Consider the following 22,148-nt stretch of genomic DNA (forward strand, 5'->3'; position numbering starts at 1 on the left):
TTTACTTTCTGTCCCCACTTTAGAAGGACATTCGACAGGCTTTAATATAGCACAGCTAATTATTAAAACTTTAAAATAAAATGCAGTCCCTCTGGATAATTGCTTAGCGCTTGGTGCCGATAATGCACCAGTAATGGTAGGCTTGAAGGCTGGTGTTGCAGGCATCTTAAGAAAGGCAAATTCAGATTTGCAGATTATGAGGTGCACCTGTCACCTCTTAAATTTAGCAGCTGAAAAAGGGGCAGCTTCTTTACCATTAAATGTGGATGAACACATTGTTGATATTTATTATTATCTTGAAAGGAGTTCTAAAAGAAAGGAAAAATTGAAACAGTTCCAACAGCTGCATAATACTGAAATGAGAAAAATTTTGATTTTTTGTAATTTCTGCATCATTCAGCAATTCAACTGGCAGTTCTCAAAATAATACTGCAAAATATAAGCGTAAAGCTGATACAAATTTCTCTCAAAATAAAAGAAAAAATTGCTCAACACACGAAACATTTTCCGATTACTGTAAGTTTATCTTGTGAAGAACGAATATTTATGTTTTTTCCTTCGGACCTTAACAAAGCTTTTTGCTTTTTTTTTTTTACAATTCATTTTGCCATCATTCGATGTTCTGAACACAATTCTACAAAGCAGAATTCCATTAATTCATGTTTTGCAATCAATGATTTATGATCTGTTTAAAGACATTTTATCAAAGTTTGTAAAACTAGTCTGTGTTTTGTCTTGTAATTCTATATATGATGTGATTTATGGTGAAACAGAAAATCAGAAGGAAGATGAAGATTTGGTAATAAGAGCTGCAACTACAAAAGTAGTGGAAGAACTTTCAGAAGAAGACAAAAATAAGTTTTATCTTCATGTTAGAAGTTACTTCTGTCGAGTATGTGATTACACACTACATAAGTTTCCAGTCAACGATGAAGTGATTTTGCATGCTAAAGTTGCTGATGTTTCTGCTCTAGCAAATGCATCTTTTTTTGATATAAGGTACTTTTTGAATAGATTTCCTGTGTTACTTCGTTTAGTCATGAAAGATGATGATATTGATGTTGCTACTGATATACTGCATTCGCAATTTTGCAGTTTACAATTAGAAAACTTGGATGAAGTTATAAAATCAGCTAGGATTGACACTCAGTGGAGGTTAATTGGAAAATTGAAAGGTGCTGATGGAATTTTAAAATATAGTGAACTCTCTAGAATTATGTTGGCCATCTTGACAGTTCCCCATAGTAATGCAGAGTGTGAGAGGATTTTCAGTGTTGTTGCGAAAACGAGGACTAAATTTAGATCTAATATTAGTGATGACACATTAGAAAAACTTTTATTAGTGAAAGTAGGCCTACGTGGCAATTGCTATGAACAAAATTATGAAGTTTCTTTCTTAACGAGAGCAAAATCTGCCACTGTCCATAACATTTGTATGAAACTTTTTTTTTTTTTTTTTTTTTAACGATGAAAGTAATAAAAATGTTTTTTATGTCTAAGGTATTTTTGTTTTGCTTGCATTTAAGACTTAGTAACTATTTAAAGTTAATTCATTATTAAAAACTATATTTTTATCATTTAAAAAGTTTTTTTAACATTGTGAAAAATCTCCTGATTTCTTAAAAAAATCTCCTGATTTTTGAGTGTCATAGGTTGGCAAGTATGAATTAATTTTAAAAATAATTATGATCAAAATTTAGTATGTTCGGAAATCACACATTTTACATTTCTTATTAACTAGTAGAAATGAGAAGCTATGGCATTTTTACAAAAAAATTTGCAAGCATCAATTTTTTAAGTTACTCAATTTTGTTGCTAATCATATGCGTATGCTTCAGTAGTCCATTTTGGTTTTAAAAAAATACAGAAAATGACTGCTTTGGGGCCTTAAAAATTCATAATTGCATTAAAAATGCATAATAAAAGAATATGTGAAGCTATTTACAGCTGAAAGAACATCTGCAGGTATTTAACCGCTTGCCTGATTATCCCGAGTTATCTCGGTTTCGTATTGCTGTTAATTATTATCTGGAGAAAACTCGGGCGAAGCAGAATTTGTTAGTATGATTTATTTTATTACAGTTTTACTTGGCCTGGAGGAAATGAAAAGAAATATTCAGCTTTGAATGGCAGTTTGCCAAATTTTGTTGGTGTCATAGTTCTTTTGGAGAGGCTGGTCACATGTTTCCCTATTGTATAGTATAAGTCAGCTTGTGGATTTGTAATGCATTAAGAAAGATATATGAATTGAAAAAAATAATAATAATAATGGCGATGATGCAAGAGAGCAATTATGAAGAGGTGGAAAAATATTTTTAAAAATTTAATTCCAATGAGACAATGTACTCTGTGCTCCCGTAAAAGAGAATCCAGCTATAAACCAGTAAGAAAAGAGACCAGATACTAGTGTAGAATGTCAGGTCTCACTTTGTGTTGTCCCTTATTTCAAAAACTATCATACAAAGACTAATATTTAACTTTTTTTTTTTTTTTTTTTTTTTTTGTTTGCACAACATAACTCAGGATAGTAAACTAATATTAAAACTAAAGGCTTTTACACCTTCAAAAAATTAAAAATTCAACTTAAAACCTGCATATTTTTATTTGTTTCATTTCATTGTATTTAATAATAAAATTTTAAAAATTTTATTTTTTGCGGATTTTTTTTTTTTTTTTTTTTTTTCCCCGCTCCAAAAAAATTGCAAGGGAAGCGGTTAAAGAACATTTCCAAACTTTTTTCTTGCTTAATTTTACTATTATGGGAGTTTAGCTATTGAGATATTGCAAAATCAATCAGCCATACATTTGCTTTCATGAAATGCAGCATCTGGCAACAATTTACTGTTGTGATAGTAAAAAATGCAAAGAGATTATAGAAGTGTTGAAGCAAAAAAGAAAGAAAAATCCTCATCACAGCTAAAATTTTGTCTCAATTAGGAATATCGAGAATGTATTGCAAGGATTGCTGAAATCCATAGGTCTGTTACCACTTAAGATGCATATTCTTCAACTGCTCAAGAATAAGATTATTTATATGCACTGCATTTTAAAACATGAAATGATCAGGATTATAAAAAATAGAAAGTGGTAAAAAATTATTTGCTTTAGTGATGATTGAAAGTGCAGGAGCTAGTTCTTGTACATGAAAATTCATTTTTTCCCTGAACTAAATAAAATTGATCTGATTTAGTTGTTTCTTGTGTCTTTTAAATTGTAGCATTGTAATATAATTGTATTTTAATTTCTATTACTTAGTAATAGTGTATTTTCTTTTCTGTTGTTTTACTTCTATCATTCTGTACTTTTCTCTGTTAAGTTCATATATTTCATTTTGTTATTAATAAATGTTAAATATAACTATAGTATTATTTACAAAATTATCAGAATTTCATTTCTTTTTTTAGATGAAATCAGCAGATGACATTGGTGTTCGTCGAAGTGCAAGTAATAATTCTTCTCATTCTTATGCTCATAGATCAGCAGGCAAGTGAAGTTTTTCCCCTTCTCCAGCATACTTTTCATGAAGTAAATGTTAATTAAAAGTTTTGAATAATGTTCTTTTTTATCATTTTCAGAAGCATATAATACACCAGCTTCAACAATGTATCGTAGCAAAACACCTACTGCAGATTTATATAGTTCTCGAGAAAAAGAATCTGTGCATGTCAATAGGCCTAAAACTCCTCTTGTTGACACCAGGCATTGGCCAAAATCTCAACCAATGCAGTCAAGCTCTGATCAGGGGGATCTATCTAACTACAACCAAATTCCTAAAGGAAATAGTGTTTTAAGCAATCAGCCTGATTGTGTTCGAATGCCTTCTAATTCAGAGCCTGCTCATCATGTTGGTAATGATCGTGGTGCTGATAGTGCTGTAAATCGCCCTACTGGCTTTCCAAATAGCTGGAAAACGGATCATCCTCCCACGTTACGAACTGCATATAGTGCTACTCTTGACAAAACTAGTGTAAATCCCTCATGGTACACAACTCTTGGAAAAATAAGAGACACCTACTGGGCTGATCACAGTAAAGACTTGAACAAATCAGCCGATTTCAGCACAGTGAACCATTCTTCTGAAGTATTAGACAATGGTCCTAATTCTCAGTATAGTTATTCTCAGTCTAAATTGCCCCCACCTGTGCCACCACATTCAAGAACAAATTTCAATGACTCGTTTGAGGATAGTGTGTTTGTGTTTGCTAATCATTCATGGAATACCAAAGCTACGCCTGATAATACATCAGCTAGAGATTACGGAATTGACTGGAATGGGGGTGTTCATCACCAAGGGCTTCCAAATGAACAGTCTTATAGGAGAACGAACTCTATGCGTAGCAACGGTCCATATAGTCAACCTCCCATTCATTATGGGCCGATATCCGGACCTAATTGTCCTAATGAACCATTAACTCATCATGAACCAACTTATCGCACCCTTTCTACATCATCTATGAATCCATCTGGACATTCGCCAAGTAGTTCACATTATGATAGTTTAACAAGGAGGAAAAGAAGTACATCTTTTGAGCATGAACATCCATCTCCCGTAACTGCCATGAATAAAGCAGAAAATATATATTCAATGAACTCAGTTTACCAGCAACCTGGAACAGTATTAAGACCACCTATGTTGGGACGAGTACCTGAATATGTTGACATGACTGTAACACTTACACGGCAAGAAAGCGGTTTCGGATTCAGAATTGTTGGTGGTACGGAAGAAGGCTCTCAGGTAATATGACAATAGATTAAATATTGTAGCATTATCTAAATGCTGTAATATTTAATCTATTATAGATGAATATATTTATCATTTATTGATGATAATTTATCTCAATTTATTTCATTTACTATGGTTCTATTGGAAAATATTATGCTAGTATCTGACTATATTCAGACTCATCTATCTAGTGTTTGATAAAAGCCATTTTTAACCATTTTAACAATGAACTTTTTGTTCAGCATGTATCATTTAAAGATGCTGTAGCTTAAATATCATTGAAATAGTAGTTTTTATTCCTTTTGAGGTTTAATACAGCCTGCAGCAAAGTTTATTTCACCCAGAATTTTTAGACTCTGAACTGTGGCATGTGTACACACATTGGTTTATTATCAATTTTTATCTCTCTCTCATTGGGTCATATCTTGTGAAAAAATGCAATGTTGCCACTGCAAGATGTTAGACAGTTCTTTTATTTTAATGAAATAAAATATCAAAATTTGTCACATTTTGTTATTTTCAAATTGCGCTTTTCTTAAGCCTAACATATACACCAAATTTTAATGCTTTACAAAAATTTTAAATGGCATTGCAAATTTTGCTATGATTAGTGTGCATTTCTATCCTTTATACTTTTGGCATAAATTGGATAGGTTAGAACTTTATGACCAAATTCCTTGTATCGTCTTCCATGGGGTGGCAAAGGACCATTGTATAGCAGTGGAGTTCCACATTAGGTGATAGTGACAATTATGCCATGGTGTGAATATTCCTTAATAAAGATGCAATTTTTTATTAATTCCGAATGAATACATTTCTAAAAAGAATTCTTCTTGTTACATTTTAGTATTTATGTAGTTGAGTCCTAATAAGACTCCTCCAATTAAAAATTTAGTCATTTAAATTTTGATATTAAACTATAATAAAAAAATAACAATTGTTTCCTTTCTAATGTAATCTGAAATGCAAATTCAGTCATGCTTCTAATGAATTAAATAAGTCTGTCAGATTGAAAATAGCTGATAGTTAATTAACCTGATTAAGTTTTGAAACTGTTTAACACTATAACACTAATAACTATTCATATCTGTATGATTGTGTGTCAGAAACTGCATGTGCACTGAAGGTAGCTGCAATTAGTTTGGCAAAACTTTAAGAATTTAGGAGAGCCCAGGTAACAGAATTTAGAACCTAGAAATTGATTTTACAAGGTGCCAAAATGCCTGATATCGACTTTGCATGCATTAATGAACGAGAAAACTTTTTTAACTTTTACTTTTCAATTTCCTTGTTTAAAAATTGATTAAGGCCCATGTACATAAGGTGACAGATATGGTCCTTCCTTGCAGACTAGTCACCTGACAGCATTTCGTCAACACAGGGAAATTTTGTTTTTAAGTTGCTCTGAGCTACTAAGCAAATTAGAAAACTAAAAGCAGATGACATGATTCACTACCAATAGGAATCCTCTGTTAATCTTGCAACAAACATAATAATTTGAAAGAGTTTTCAATGCCTTTAATTTTCAAGGCTAATTTTTTTAAATAAATTGTAATAATAATAACAGAAATGATAAACAGGAAGCTTTATAGGAGGCTGAAACTAGCAGAGAAATGCAAAATACAAAAATAAAATTTACTCAGAATAGAAAATGGAAATAAAATCAAATGCAAACAGATGATAAATTAAGCTTTTCTTGTTTAACACACTTTTCAGAACATAAAAGCATAATAATCCTATTACATAGGAAACTATATTGTAGCAGATTTTTAGTTAATGATAACAAATGTGGTTAAAAAATACACTGCTGTGTAACTTACCATAACAAGTCACTTGTGTAAATGTGAAAAGGTATTCTTATTCATTAAGAAATCCATCAGAAGCTATGATCCAAGATAAATGTTGCATTATAAATTAAATTTTTAAACATAATAACAAAAACTCCAAATTTTGGCATATGTTACTTCCTAAGCTAAATGCTGATTCAGTATCCACAGTCAATGATCACAACTTCTGATGCAGGCTATGAAGACGTGTATCTGACGCAATAGTGATAATAGTGGCACAATACTGATATATTTCCCCACATAGATGGATGGATGCAGGCACCCCAGACATTGAAAGATATATATCTATTGAAAGATAGTATGGATCTGTATCTTCTTGTGTAGCCTTAACTATCAATGCACATTTTGTGGTGTCCCCCCCTTTATGTTTGAATTTCTATGCATGGGATTTTTCTCTCTAATTCTTTTCAATTTGCATACTGAAACCAAAAAACAAAAAAATTGTTTAGAGGTTATTAAATTCAGAATTTAAAAATTAACTTACTCACACTTTAAAAATACTCTTTAATAATATGCTAAAAATAATATTGAAAATATTAAAAAGAAATTCCTGTTATGTAGTATTTTCTCTTTGATGTCTGTATTGATAATTTTTTAAAAGCTAGAAATGTTATGTTACTAGTATCATTTAGTAAGCATGACTAATAAGGCTATATAAGTATATAGCTGTATCTTATATCATTTAGTAACACTAAAGCATGGTAGGATCTAAAATTTTGAGGATTGGTTCTTTAAATATGCAAGTATTACAGATGCACTATGATTCTTCTATCAACAGGAAGAAGCTGTGATTTAATTGTAATTGCTACTGCAGAATCTTGTAAATGATTGGCTGCAAAATACTGCATTTGCTGCCAGGCCGATTGTTTATTTTTGTTAACTACTTGAAAAACTCTTGAACTTTCTGCTTTGGTTCCTTAAAAATGTTCATTCATCGTAGGCTCTTGTCTTTACATAGGCAGCCAATGTTCTTAAATATCACCTTTACTTTTACTATCTTGATCTATATTTGGCCCACCAGCGGCTAAGTGCAAAAGTTGCTAATCACGGGTAGTTTGGTTTGAGTTTCGAATTCCACGAACGGGCTGGCTGCATGGGTGTTTTTGTGGTTTTACTCGTGTGTAACATAACGTGTGTACAAGCTAGTTTCCCTTAGAAAGTCCTCCACGAAGACATCCTTTTCCTTTGGCAGATAGCCCTCAAGTCTTTGCTATAATCGTATAAACCAAACTTGATGTACATTTAAATGTTGCATAATGTTGGATTTACTTATTCTAAAACACTCACACCACTTTAAGTTGTAAACTTATCTTTTTTGAAAATAGAACTAGTGTTTTCTATCTGAGGAACAAGAAAGTTTGCATGTGTGAATATAAAATTTGTAGCATTTTCTCTGTCGCATGAATTATTAAGAATACATGTGATCCATAACTTGGAAATTGTAGAACTTAAGAACACTGTGATAAATTTTAATAAAATTATATATGTTGCATGGGAAATTTAAATATGTTAAAAATATATTTTGTCCTTTAAATAGTAAGCCTGTAAAAATATGATGGAATTGTTGTTTATTGATTTTCAAAAGTTAATGTTGTAACAGATTTTTTTCCCAATTTAGGTATCTATTGGTCATATAGTGCCTGGAGGAGCAGCAGATTTAGATGGTAGATTACGCTCTGGTGATGAAATCATTTCTGTGGATAATCAGATTGTTCTCAATACATCTCATCACCGAGTTGTTCAGCTGATGGGAAATGCAGCTGCAAATGGCAGGGTTACTCTAGGGCTTCGTCGAGGAGTATCTTCTGTTGGTTTGTATTTTCTTCGTAATTAAAAATATGTGTTCCATATTGGTCTTTTTAGTTCCTTGTATGAAGTAAAGGAAGTATTGTATTGTTAATCGCTAAAACTTCTGGGTACCATATTTCGAGAAAAATAACCATTTTGACCACTGTCGAATGCAGTTTAACGATATTTTTGTGTGATATCTGTATGTAAGAACAAATAAAGGACTCTTTTTGCCCAAACCAATTTTAAAACTGATTTAAAATGGATTCAGAAGAGGTTGTTTCGTGGCATCTGTACGTACGTATGTATCTTGTGTGACCCAAAAACAAGTAGTCTCAGAATGTTGAAATTTTGTATGTAGAACTGGTATAACATGTAGTTGTTCACCTCCCTTTTTGGTTGCAATCGGCCACACCAAAAGTAAATATATATATATATACACCTATTCTGTTACTCAGCTTTGTGAGCTCAGTTTTATTATTATTATTATTATTTGTTGGTAAATTATGTATTTTTTTGCTTTAAAAATGACTGAATTATGTTGTTCTTATCTTCCGGTAAAGGTTTTTATGCCTTTAATTAATCTGCATGCAATAGGTGTAGAATTATCAACAATTTAAAAGTTGTTTAAGTACAAGTAAGCCTGATTTTTTTCACCAGAGCAGCATATTTGTTAACGTTTGAGACTTAGCAGAATACTGACTTAAAACTTTCTGCAAGTGTCTTTCTGGCTAGTGGAACCAAAAGGAAATGTTTCGTGCCCTGAAAAATTTGCCTTCATGCCTGCTGGCGTAATTGCTTGTTCTTGCGTAGAAACTGTAATTTTAATTGTAAAAAAAAAATTTTTTTTAATTGTTTCAACTGTGTTTGGTGTTTATAATTTTCTATATCTTTCAAATTTTAATGAAAATATTTTGAGTTTTTGTGTATTTTTGCCTTGCCACAAAGTGAGAACTGAATTAATTGAATGAGAAATATTAAATATTACTCTAATGAAATGCAGGGGAAAATGTATTTAACTTAATATTCTATACAAGGAAGTCATGTCGTGCACACAGAGTCATAGCTAGGGTTTTCAGCGCCCAGGGACAACTGAAGATTTCGTGCCCCCTACTGCTTGCCAAGGATGGAAAACATTTAATTCTAAAATGTCGTAACATCAGTTTGGCACCCCTTGGATTCTGCGCCCGGGGACAGATGCCCCCCTCTAGCTATGCCCCAGGGTGCACACATCAGCTTTTTATATTGTTGCGATCTACGGGTTTGTGGATTTGGAGTGCTTGGTGACGACACTTGAGGAATAATCAAAACACAATTTATTCGCCCGTGTATTACACAAGAAAGTTCTGAAGACACTTTTACAGTTGTCGAAAAGCTGTGATAAACACATTGAAACATCATCAGTAAGGCCTTCAGGCTATGACTGTGAAGACAGCTTCACGGCAAAGCACTAAAGTACAGCTTTTGCTAGAATGTCTCTGTGCCATATTGCCAGATGGACTGTTTCGTGCCAAACCTGGCAACCCTAACCATGCTTTGTGTGGAAGTTATCTTACTGCAACTGTGCATTTCATAACAGTATGTATGTGTATTAATATTGCTATAAACATGTCATAAATTGAAACTACATATGTCAAACCTGGGAAGTAAAATCTTTAAAAGGAGCCTTTTAAAATCAATATAAGGAGGGGGGGAAATAATTTTATTTGCACTGAAATTTGGCACCAGATTAGTCAGATCATTAGAATTATGAATTTTTAAATGCAGTAAGACCAGGTCTACGTTCACTGGTAATTGTTTTTGAGAAGTTTTGATAAATCTTTCTAATACTGAAAATACCAACTGTAACAATCCCTTTCACAACATGTATATTTATAAAATGAGAGAGCATACTTTTAAATGAATTCAGGAGAATACCTATACATATTTGATGAGAATGTGGTGTATAGGTGTCATTCCTTCACGTAATGAAAATATTATAACTTACCAGCACTTAATGTATTGTTGTAAAGTCATTACTGTTATAGTATTTTATGTATTTAATATGCATGATACGGATGTGCTAATACCATCAGTAAATAGCTCAAAGTCACTACCTACCAACACAACAATGATATTTATCTTTCAATCAATTTGTAATTAGCATCTTTTCTGGATTCCTCCTGAATGTCCTATAATTTTAAAGCAATGAAAATAATGTAGGTTTGTTCCCTCTCTTTTTTTTAATAATCTTGGATGTTTACTGTAATTTTGGGTAGATAAGCCACCCTGGTGGCATATTCACCACACACATCATAATTGACTTAAAAAAATTAAAGTTCATTGAATAAGCTGCACCGCCATATAAGCCGCAACAAAGCATTATGAAGCATGGCACTTAATATTCTATTCAGTAATTCCCTGCCATATTGATGTAATCTTCATCAATAACATTTTATAATGTTTACAACATAAATATAATCGGTAATATATAAATAAATAAGGAAGAAACATCTTATCTTGAACTTCTGAAAATGAACTGTGAAGATTTCTAATAGATATTATTTCTATGGATTCAGTAAACTTCGTTTATCACCATAAATTTCCACATTATGAAAAAGAATATGTAAATTAGATAAACAAGCAGAATTTTTTTAAATTAAACTACATTTATTTATACAAAACCTTCAAAATCTGACTCATCAATGTCAGAATTAAATAAATTTAACAAATAACCATCAAGGTCAATTCATCATTCTGTTCTAGATCACTTCCTTCAGCGTTGCTATCTTCACTTTTATTTTCTTTTTTGATGGTTTTTGATTTAATGAAAGTTGATATGATCATATCAGCTCAGTCTGATTGCCGTGCTTTATCGACCCATAAGGCAGCCTCCACATATGGAGCTTTTCTCATTGAATGAGAAATTTTATTAAGTTTCTTAAGTGGAAAACTAAACAAAATTATCAAACAAAGTATACCAAGAATAATTAAGAATAAATGTCCTCTGGGATTTATTGAATAATTAAGAAAATTTGCTACACAATACAAGTAATACCATAATTAATTTACCTCTTAGCACAGCCAACGTACATTATGCGGATAGACTGGAATTTTCTTGAAACACACCTGGAAAACCTGGAAAAGTCAGGGAATTTCATTCTCCTGTTTGAGTGGCAACCCTGTCATTCGTACATATATAAGCCGTGGCTTATCTACCCGAAATTACTGTACTTGTTTTTCCATGCCTTAATCTCAAAAATAGAAAGTAAATAAAAATAATTACAAGTTAAATTGCACATCATTTGAGGGTGACACGTAATTTAACTCATTTAAATTTTTATGACGTGCTTTTATCCTCAAAAATTGGTACCTTTTTTGTTTCTTTTTTGTGTTTGATTTTAGTCCTATTATTTGGTATAAATATTAATAGGGGCACATTTGTCTTCCCTAGATTCTGCATATCATACTAGATCTATGGAAAGTATCTATCCTTATGATGTTACAGTATCACGGCAAGAAAACGAAGGATTTGGTTTTGTCATAATATCTTCAGTTAGTAGAGCTGGATCAACTATTGGTAAATTAAACTAATGTTTATAGAATTTGTATTCCATACCTTTACCATGTTAATAATAAAAAAAAACCTTGCATTTTAATTTACTTTTTACAATGTGTTAATACAAATGTAATTGACCTTGCCCTGCGATATGTTTTTAGGGAGAATAATTGAAGGTAGTCCTGCTGATAGGTGTGGCCAGTTACACGTTGGTGACAGAATTTTAGCTGTGAATGGCATTAGTATTTTAAATATGCATCATAGAGACATAGTAAATCTTATAAAAGACTCTGGATACTCTGTCACTCTGACTGTTGGTCCTCCACAAGATGATACATCTAGCACAACATCAGCTTCACAGAGGGAAGAGAACTTTGTGGAACTGGATGATCAGTATCATGCTATAGAGCTTCACAGAGGTACTAGAGGTTTTGGCTTCAGTATTCGAGGTGGTAAAGAATTTCAAAACATGCCATTGTTTGTGTTGAGAATTGCTGAAAATGGACCTGCTCACCAAGACGGCAAGCTTTTGGTAAGGATTTTTAATTTTTCAGTTTATACTACTTGTTTATATATCTTTTAAAATGATCACACTGTTACATAAATTATGATGTTTCTTAGTATAAAGAACTTCATATTAACCTGCTTAACCCCTTAACGCATTTGCCCGTGTCTCACACGGGTGAAAGTTTCCGGCAAATTTGCATATGCCCGTATCTCACACGGGCGCCCTTGTATCTCGCGTTATTTTATTTCTAATGCTTTCTAATACAAAGGAGCATAACAAAAGACAACTTTAAGTGAAATTATTCCAAAATTAAAAATAAGATTTTTTAATTAAATTTTTAGTTAAAAATTACTTTTATTTGTCGATCATGTCTTAAAATGCACTAGAGAATATGATTATGCAAGGAAAAAAATAGGTGATTTTTTGACCGAAAATTAGAAATTAATGTGTGCCTTAAGGGGTTAAATTTGAAGTATAATTACCATATTATTACAAATTTAAATCACAGTGTGATTGTGTTGGTCACAGTGGCCACCTGTTAGGTACTTTCACAATAAAATGGCCTTAGAATAGGCCAATACTGAATAGGCAAGTGCCCTCCATTGGATAAAAAAAATAAAAGTAAACACATATTTGAATGCTTTGCTATGATAACTTTTTACCAGGACTGGCTGTAAATGTAGATAGCGTATGCAGCTGCTTGAAGTGCCAGTTTTACATAAAAATTGCTCTGAATTATTAATATGTTAAATTTATTTATGTGTTTCCATATTATGTATATATAGAGAGAGAGAGATTTAAATGTATTTTGCTATGAATTAATATGTTATCAGTACTGATTGCTGAGGTGCCGAAAATACTGGAATTGCCAGGTTATTACATCTTACCTCTACATATGTAATTCTTTGCAGAACTTCTACAAGTATTTATTTATCTTTGTAGATGAATCATATAAATGTTGTTAAATATATCATGCTTATGACTTGATCTCATCAATTTGTAATTTATTGTTCGCAGGCTTTCAAGCAATGGTATACCAGTTTGACAAGGGATAAGGAGCACAATACAATATATGGGGAGGGGGGGAATGCTTGAGGGAGTAGATATTTTGCAAAGAGAGTGGGTTGTATTCAATCCAGATGTGCACAAGAATGGTATTTTAGGGTTTTACGAAAAGCAAGAAAATGATGTGGGATACGAATGTACTTCCGACCCGAATGAATTGGCGAAATTAGAAGTCTGATTTTTTTGTGGTCATTTGAAGCCGTTATTTCGAAGTGAACATCGAAGAATTTAGTAAATTGCATTTCCTTTAGCTGAAATTCAGTTGATTTAGTATCCCTTTTAGTAGTAAATATTGCTCCTGCCAAACAAAACAATTGCTGGTTTCAAATGCTAAGTCATTCAATTTGCGAAAGAAAATGGAAATCGTGCTGCAGCAAGGATGTTTGGTATTGGTGAATGCTCCATATTTGAGTGATAATGCAGGAAGGAGTAACTAAATGGCCTATTCTAGAAGCAAACATTGCGAACTGGGTCCTAGAAAATCTCCAGAAGCAGCACTTGGGTACATTTAGAAATCAAATTTTTGTATGCTGATCTTTTCCTTGTTTTTAAATCTGTTATTTTTATATCCAGCATATGATGCACACTTGTAAATTTTGATCTCATTTTTTTGCATTAAATGTGTGAATTATACAGTACTTACAGTAATAGCATAAATTTGCAAGTTTTAAATTTTTTGCTGTATCAAATGGCAATGCATTTGATATGCTGCAGGAAATTACCTCTACTTTGCTGATAATTCTCCTATTTGTAAGGTGGGCTAAATATTTATTGTGGAGGTATTTCAGCATCTGATCTGTATCTTCTGTTATAGAATTTATAGGCTGTTTTTCCATTTTTAAAAAATGATGCGAGATGCATTTAATTTGAGTAAATTTTAAATATTCATTCATTTCTATCTGTAGGTTGGAGATCAAATAATAGAAATAAATGGCAAGAATACAAAAAATATGACCCATGCAGATGCAATAGAATTAATACGACAAGGTGGTAATACTGTGAGACTGTTGGTAAAGAGAGGAAATCACATTCCTCAGCAGACAAGTAAGTGCTTACTGTATGGTTATTTGATGTAAAGCATATTATGTAGTAATAATTTTTTTAAATAACTTTATGCCTAGCTGTTCAATAAACAAATTTTAGTTATTCTAGAAGTATTTCTAGTGTTATGTAGTGTTCAAAACTTCTAATTGTAGTAAGTAAGCATGACTCATAGAAAAGCTGTTTCCCAATTTAGAATTAAAATGAATATTTTAAATACATTATATATATTTCTCAATTAATTTATATTATTAAATGATATGAATAGTAGCTTTTGTAAGCTTTTTTTACTGTCTTGGAGGACATGATTCTTTGAATAAATCACAAAAGTAAAAGATGAATTCTTCAATTATTTATGAAATTCTGTTTACAGTTTGTGCCATGGCAAATGATAATTTTGTAATTCCAGACTGCTTGAAGGCTTAAAATTTGAGAATACATAAATTAATCAATTTTTAATTCACTTATAACTATTCTCAAGATTTTAGGAAAAAATATTTTGTTTACTTTTCGTAATACTTGTGCTCTTAAACCTGTATTTTTTTAAATAAATCTTTTTATTTTAGAGCATTATAGAAATGGGTATTGATATGCATGATTTACAACTAGAGATGCCATAATGAATGAAATTTCTTGGGTTGCTATTTAAAAGTTTTAATCATACTTTTGCTAACTAGGAAAAGACTTTTCAGTTGTACCTGTAAACATTGTTACTAACAGAGATCCATGTGTTAGAAGAAGAAAATGCAAAGTAAAATTTTGAAATACAGTGGTACCTTGGTATATGTTTATTGATCTGTTTCATATCCTTGGACTGATACCAGACTGGTCATGTGCCAAACAAACTTTCCAGTAAAAAATGAGGGGAAAATAATCAGGGCTGTGGAGTTGGTAGGGAAAATGACCAACTCCGACTCCCTCATATATATACGAGGGCTATCCAGAAAGTAGATTACGTTTTGGAATAAAAAAATAAACAAAGTATAGGAAACAAATTTTATTATATACAGATGAAAGCCACACTCAAATACTACTTTTCTACATAGTCACCATACAAATTAAGGCATTTATCGTAGCGATGTACGAGCTTGGAAATTCCTTCGTCGAAAAATTCGGCCGCCTGCGCCTTCAACCACTTCGTTACCTCTTCTTGCAGCTGTGCGTCATCATCAAAACGCTGCATAGCCAGCCACTTCTTCATTGCTGGGAATAGGTGGAAGTCGCTCGGTGCCAGGTCGGGACTGTACGGCGGATGAGGAAACAACTCCCACTTAAAAGATTCAAGAACTTTACGAGTGACATTTTTGTGTGGGGCCGGGCGTTGTCGTGAATCAACAAGATCTTAGAGCTCAACATTCCTCTGCGCTTGTTTTGAATTGCTCTTCTGAGTTTTTGGAGAGTTTGGCAATACCTTTGAGAGTTTATTGTAGTGCCTCTTTCCAGGAAGTCCACCAAAATTACACCTTTTCTGTCCCAAAAAACAGTCGCCATCATCTTCCTTGCCGACATTGTTTGCATGCATTTCTTGCGTTTTTGGGGAGAACTTGTGTGCCCCCACTGCATTGATTGCAATTTCATTTCACAGTTCACATGTTTCACCCATGTTTCGTCACCAGTAACGATGTGATCGATTAAAGAGTCACCATCCTTATGGTAAGCGTCCAAAAAGTTCAACGCTGCAGCCATTCGCTGATTTTTGTGGTCCTCTGTCAAGATTTTTGGAATCCATCTTGCACAAAACTTGTGGTAACCAAGCTTTTCGCTGAAGATTTCGTGCAACAAACTTCGCGAAATTTGTGGAAAACTCAAAGAAAGTTCCGTTATTGTGAAATTTTGATTTTCACGGACTTTAGCATCGACTTTTTCGAGAAGTTCGGTGGTCACTATGCTGGGTCTCCCACTTCGATCTTCGTCGTGAACATTGGTTCGGCCATTTTGAAATCTTATGACCCACTGACGCACTCCACCTTCAGTGATAATGTTGTCCCCATACACTTCACGAAGCTGCCTATAGATTTCTATCAGTTTACAGTTTTTTGCAGTCAGAAACCTTATTACTGAGCGCACCTCGCAGCTCGCAGGATTTTCAATTAACGCAGACATTTCAAACCGTCACAGTATCTGAACGGAGCACAGCACGAACCTCTCACTAGCACGGCTAGATGCAGACTGAGCTGCGCAACGCTCTGACCCCAAGATGACCGCGCTAGCCCCGCCCCTAGCGGACACAGATGGAAACGTAATCTACTTCCTGGATGGCCCTCGTATGTAAACATATACACCTGGGTTACAGCTTATTTTTTAATATAAAAGAAGTAGTAGATGTTACAGGAAAAAAATTGATGGCATTGCAAATTATTTATATTAATTAGCATTTATTATGAAATGGAAAAACTGGCATTAGTTATTTCTAAGAAACAATATAGCTTCGGCAAGACCTTCTTTGTTGGAGGGCCATAGATTCAGTTTAATAAACTTCAGAGCTGAGAAGAGTCTTTCCACACTAACTTGAGTAGGAGGTAGAGCTTTTACTGTTAAAGCTACTTCTTTTAACTTTTCAGGATAGAATTTTTGTAAGTTCTAAAAGAGATGTCTTGCAAGCGCAATCATATTTCTCCATTTTTTTCAAAGGCCATGTAGAAATCTTGTTTGTATTTTTTCATTTTTATATCTAAAGGTTCTTTATTTTCATTCGCTTTGCCTTAGATTTTTCAATATTATCCAAAAATGTTTCTCAAAATCTAATTCATCTTTGGAAGAGCATGATGAGACTCAATTACGATGTCTGCAGTTTGACTGTCCTGATTCAAATTCTCTTAATGAAAGTTCATAGATAGCTTTCTTTGCCTTTTTAATTTGTTCCTCATCCAAGAAAATTTGGTGTTTCGGATCTAAATATATTGAACCCAGTAAGATCTCATTGTCTAGCAAACTAGTTTCTCTTTTCTTCATTGAAGAAACAATTCCTTCGGCAAAAACCCTTCCATTTCAGAAAGAACAAATATCACATTCTTCCATTCTTGCTTCCTGTCAATTCTTCAGATTGCAGCTTTTTTGTGGCTATATATGGTGTAGAAAGAAAAGTGTCCAATTTTGTAAGATCATTCCACAGTCTTTCTGTTAGTGAAATATTAGGGTTATCTACATCTTCTAAAAAAGTTCTTAAATTCTAACAACCTCTTTATCATCAAATATGTACTTCTGTATCGAGTTTGCTGGATTAATAATTGCTCCTTTTTGTGCTCGCTTCTTAAGAATGACATCAAATTATGGAGTTCTTGCTGCTATTGCTGCTTACCTAAATTTACCAGTGATATTTGTAACTAAATGAATCAGTTTAATCACTAATGGTAAATATCACATCCATCCTCCTCCCTTACATTTATTTATTAATACGTCAATAAAATAGAAAATATCTAATTATTAATGTATATAGTCCATAAATAATAATAATAATAACTCAGCTTGTCATTAATGTTTTTTCAATTCATTTTAATTTCATTTCAAATTCAAACTTTCCAACAAAAACTGGAGTCAAAGTCGACCTGTTTTTAGCAACTCCAGCTCCAACTCCTTTTACCTCAAAATCTGTCCGACTCCACAGCCCTGAAAATAATTTATCTATTCGTATGCAAAACGCCTGTTATTGTAATTATATTATTGTTTAATACTGAAAAACAAATGAAATTGGTAAAATAGTGCCGTACATAGATGAAATACTGTATTTAATTTTTTTTTTTTTTTTTCCTTGTTATCCATACAAAAGCAGTTTCTTGACATGCTCTGATGTGTCTGATCTCTGTTTAATAATCGGTTTCACTCATTCGAGCATTAGCCAAATTAATAGTAATTTTGTTTTACAACAGTCAGAACTTGGATATGTATGGTGATCTTCTAGTGAACCTAATGGTTTTCTTTATTGCTTCAGTTAATCTCATGAACCTAATTGCTTTCTTTATTGTTTCACTCATTTCATTAACCTTCTTAAAACTCACTGTACATGAATTTTATGAAAAAACACAGAAAATTCAGAGTTATAGGTTGTTTACTGGAAAACTAGGAACAGTCATACTGATGCTCATGTGCAATTGTAACAGTGTTAACAGGGGTCATGCATGCAGTCATGGCTCATTTGAGTCAGATTCTAAAAGATATCCTGTACTAAACAAAAATTCTTGCATCAAAATAGGATGTATACCAAAGTACCTCTGACTCATTCTTCATTAATTGTGCCAATGTTGTAAAATAATTTCAATTTTTTTAATAAATTTAATCTTTTGTTTTTAGTTGATGCTGCAAGTTCGGTGGCTGCAACTGTAAATACTTTTCCTCAGCACCATCCACCTTTGCTGACACCAAATGGCCACATAGGAGGCCCCAATTCTCGAATGGCATCTGATAACATGTCACAAGACTATTATACTACGTGGGGCTATGAGCATCGCTAATTTTCTATCAACCATCATTTCTTTTTTTCCCCCCTGATGTTATAGCCTTAATTTATAAGGTATTTTCTGCAAGAAACAAGGGATCAAAATGCTACAGGATCACTTCCTGACATCTCATTTTGTACAAAGCCATATTCATTAATATAAGAAGAATTTTATTCCTAAAGAATATAATTCTTAAGATGCTGGTAAAGATAAGATATACTGTATTGAAATATCTCAGAATGTAAAAATTCATTTGTCACATCATCAAATTCAATTTATCAAATCTCTGCTGTTGGACATTTTAACAAAAGTAAGCTATTGTTATGAAGATATTTAAAGTGACTTCAAGTTCAAACTCTGATAAAAAAAATACAACCTAATAAATTTTTCATTACTGTATTTAAATTTGAATTTTAGGTATTTGTTTTTAATGGTCTTAATTAAAAGCAGTATACACTAGCACTTTAATATTAATACTGAAGTTCAAAATTGTCATACCACTCATTTTTATTAATTGTATCTCTCTGACCATAGAATGTTTTTTTTTTTTTCCCCTGTACACTGCTGTGATTAGTTGGTGCACATACATTACATTATTCTGGCAAATGCTGCAATACTTTATCGTCTGCATTGTAATATATATATTGAAGATTTTTTTAAAAATTGTTAGTATATGTTTTCTCTTATATTATTTATAGCATTTTATTTGAATGACAACATAAAAGGCATTTATAGTGTTTATGTGTGTTTGTGTATTGCCTTTTTAAGTCTTTTGGTTGTATACACTTTTTATATGCTGCAGTGTTAAGAAATTTGGTTAAACAACACTAAATTCTACAAGATTGTAACATTTGTACATAGAGTAGTTTAAACATTAGCAAAAAGTATGTTCAAGCTCTGTGATGTATATATGTAATAATATGTTTACACATTCAAGTCAAATAGTACATTTTTATGTTAAAATGTCACATTCTATGTAATAATAAAGTGTCTGTTTCTGGCTTTACATTTTCAGAATTTAAATTTGTTTGTACATGTTTAAAACTTTAAAATAGACTGTTTATAAACTATCATCGAAATATAAATAACTATAGCCATCCTTGTAACATAATGCTACATATTCTGCTTGTTTTCACTGAAAACATTATACATTTTCTGTGCTCGATTCAGTTTTGATTGTTATGAGAAACTCTTGTAAATAGAAAAACCATATTTTAAAAGAATGAAGGCTAAAGAAAATTAATTTGATTTCATTGGTTATGTAATTCTTCAGGAACAAGGAGTGCTGTATAATGAAATTACATTTCTAATAATTATTGTTATTTAAATTCATCTGAGGAATATGTGTTGAAAGGATAGTAATGGCATTTCATTCTTCTTTATGGTTACTTTTTTTTTCCTATTTATAATTGTAATTTTTCCTATTTTTTTAAGATTGTTGGGTTTTTTACAATCTGATTTACAACATTAAAAATCTATAGCATATTCCTTTTTGTGCATTTCTTATATACAGTACAAAATTGTAAACAAAATTAACATTAGAAACAGTACAATTACAACAAACAAACAATTAGTACAGAAAGATCTTTTCAGTGTTTTTAGACTAAATTAGAAATAGTAATTTCAGTCTATGATTAAAATTGTCATGTTTATGGATTGTCACTGGCAAATATAAATTGAAACAATTTTATCAGAGGCACATAGTGTAATTTCACTATATACTAAATGCTTCTTGTTCTTTATTTCTGTTTATTCCATTTCATGTGATATGTTTAAATTACATTAGGCAGCTATGTTTATAAAAAAAGGGTCTTAAATTCTTCACTTTGTTTTTTAAATGAAAACTTCATTGAAAAAGACACAACATCGACATACAGTGATCTTTCATCATAGCACTTGTGCAATAAAAGTTTTTTACTTGTGCCTGTATAAGCAAGTGGTGGTGAAATGTATAACTGTTTTAATGTTATACCAGAAAAGTATACTATTTTTTTTAATTAAAATTAAAGTCGAATTTATGTGAAAATTTCTGTAGTAAATTATGTTTTGCATGTCCTGTATCCTCCAGTTATTCTATACCTTGTATATTCTAGAAGCTGTGTTAGGATTTTGTGACCTACTTGTAGTTAAAATGTAGCCTTGCTATATGATGTGGAAAAATGCAAAGTGTGCCTTTGAAAACCTATTTTTATGAGAATTACAATGTTGCAATGAATGAGTTTTCACACAAAATTTGTGACTTTCAAAACTCTAAACTAATTTTAGATGCTTATTATTTTGTCTCAGGTGATGATGATCTTGCCATTTGTAATCTGTCATGTTTTTACTCATAATGTAAATTATATACTATGCACAGGATTCTGATACTGTTTTAAATTATTTTTAGTTAAATAATTTAATCAAAGTTTTAAAAGTGACCTTGTAAAAAATTTAACAGTTAGAGAATTACTTTTAATTAGATTGCTATATGAATGTTCCTGTTACATGCTTGTAAAAAAAAAAGTTAAAAACTGTTTGAATACAAGAGAATAAGGCATAATTCAAATGTGTTTTAGAATTTAAGAAGTGTGTATGTGTTTGTGTGAATGTGTATGATGTGAGTGTATCCTTTGGAAATTCTATTTTATTCTTAAATTTCTTTTTTAAATTATAATAAAAGTTTAAAGTATTTTTAAAAAATGTACACCAGGTTAATTATTATTTGTGAAAAAATTGCAGGGAAAAAGGTAAAAACTGCATTCTTTAATTAGAATTGTTTTTCATACACAAAATTAAAACTGTTTTGACTAAAACATTGGAGTTGTAGTTCTGTTGTGGTTGAAGTCCTGATGAAGAAATCTAGTTATCTATCTAAAGAAAATGTTTTCTAGTTACTGTTAGATATATTGCAGTAAATATTAATTTAACAACCCTGTTGAAACCAAATATTCATGTATTCCTCAAAACTCGCCTTTGTCTGCCAAAAATAAAGATGTATTTTTTGTATTTCATCAGACTAGTTTCATTTATTACCTTTATGAATAACAATAGTAAGATTGTGCCATAATGTGTACAACAGCTTGCTTTACCTGAAGTTACCTATTTAATTATTAACAAATTATGGGCAGGACCTGCTTCAGATGTAGGCAGCCACTTACTGCATTATTTTTCGGCGAATGCCACATAAGTTGTTCTCACAATCAAGAAGCAAATAAAAGTATATTTT

The 22,148-nt window shown here is 31.8% G+C and overlaps 1 protein-coding gene across 3 annotated transcripts in view; it reads left to right on the forward strand.

Moving 5' to 3' along the window:
- Positions 1-21,933, forward strand: part of LOC118202016 (membrane-associated guanylate kinase, WW and PDZ domain-containing protein 1-like) — a 186,136-nt gene extending 164,203 nt beyond the window's left edge. For all 3 annotated transcript variants that reach the window (XM_085822669.1, XM_085822671.1, XM_085822670.1), the window contains exons 13-19: positions 3,405-3,483; positions 3,576-4,735; positions 8,189-8,381; positions 11,792-11,917; positions 12,058-12,428; positions 14,375-14,513; positions 18,798-21,933. In XM_085822669.1, coding sequence (XP_085678795.1) covers positions 3,405-3,483; positions 3,576-4,735; positions 8,189-8,381; positions 11,792-11,917; positions 12,058-12,428; positions 14,375-14,513; positions 18,798-18,958 — 2,229 coding nt within the window. In that variant the 3' untranslated portion in view covers positions 18,959-21,933. The remainder of the gene's footprint in view (positions 1-3,404; positions 3,484-3,575; positions 4,736-8,188; positions 8,382-11,791; positions 11,918-12,057; positions 12,429-14,374; positions 14,514-18,797) is intronic.
- Positions 21,934-22,148: the final 215 nt, after the last annotated feature.

The sequence above is a fragment of the Stegodyphus dumicola genome, chromosome 8, assembly GCF_044657685.1.
Source record: "Stegodyphus dumicola isolate Sdum_Otavi_A_Nest chromosome 8, ASM4465768v1".
NCBI lineage: Eukaryota > Metazoa > Arthropoda > Arachnida > Araneae > Eresidae > Stegodyphus > Stegodyphus dumicola.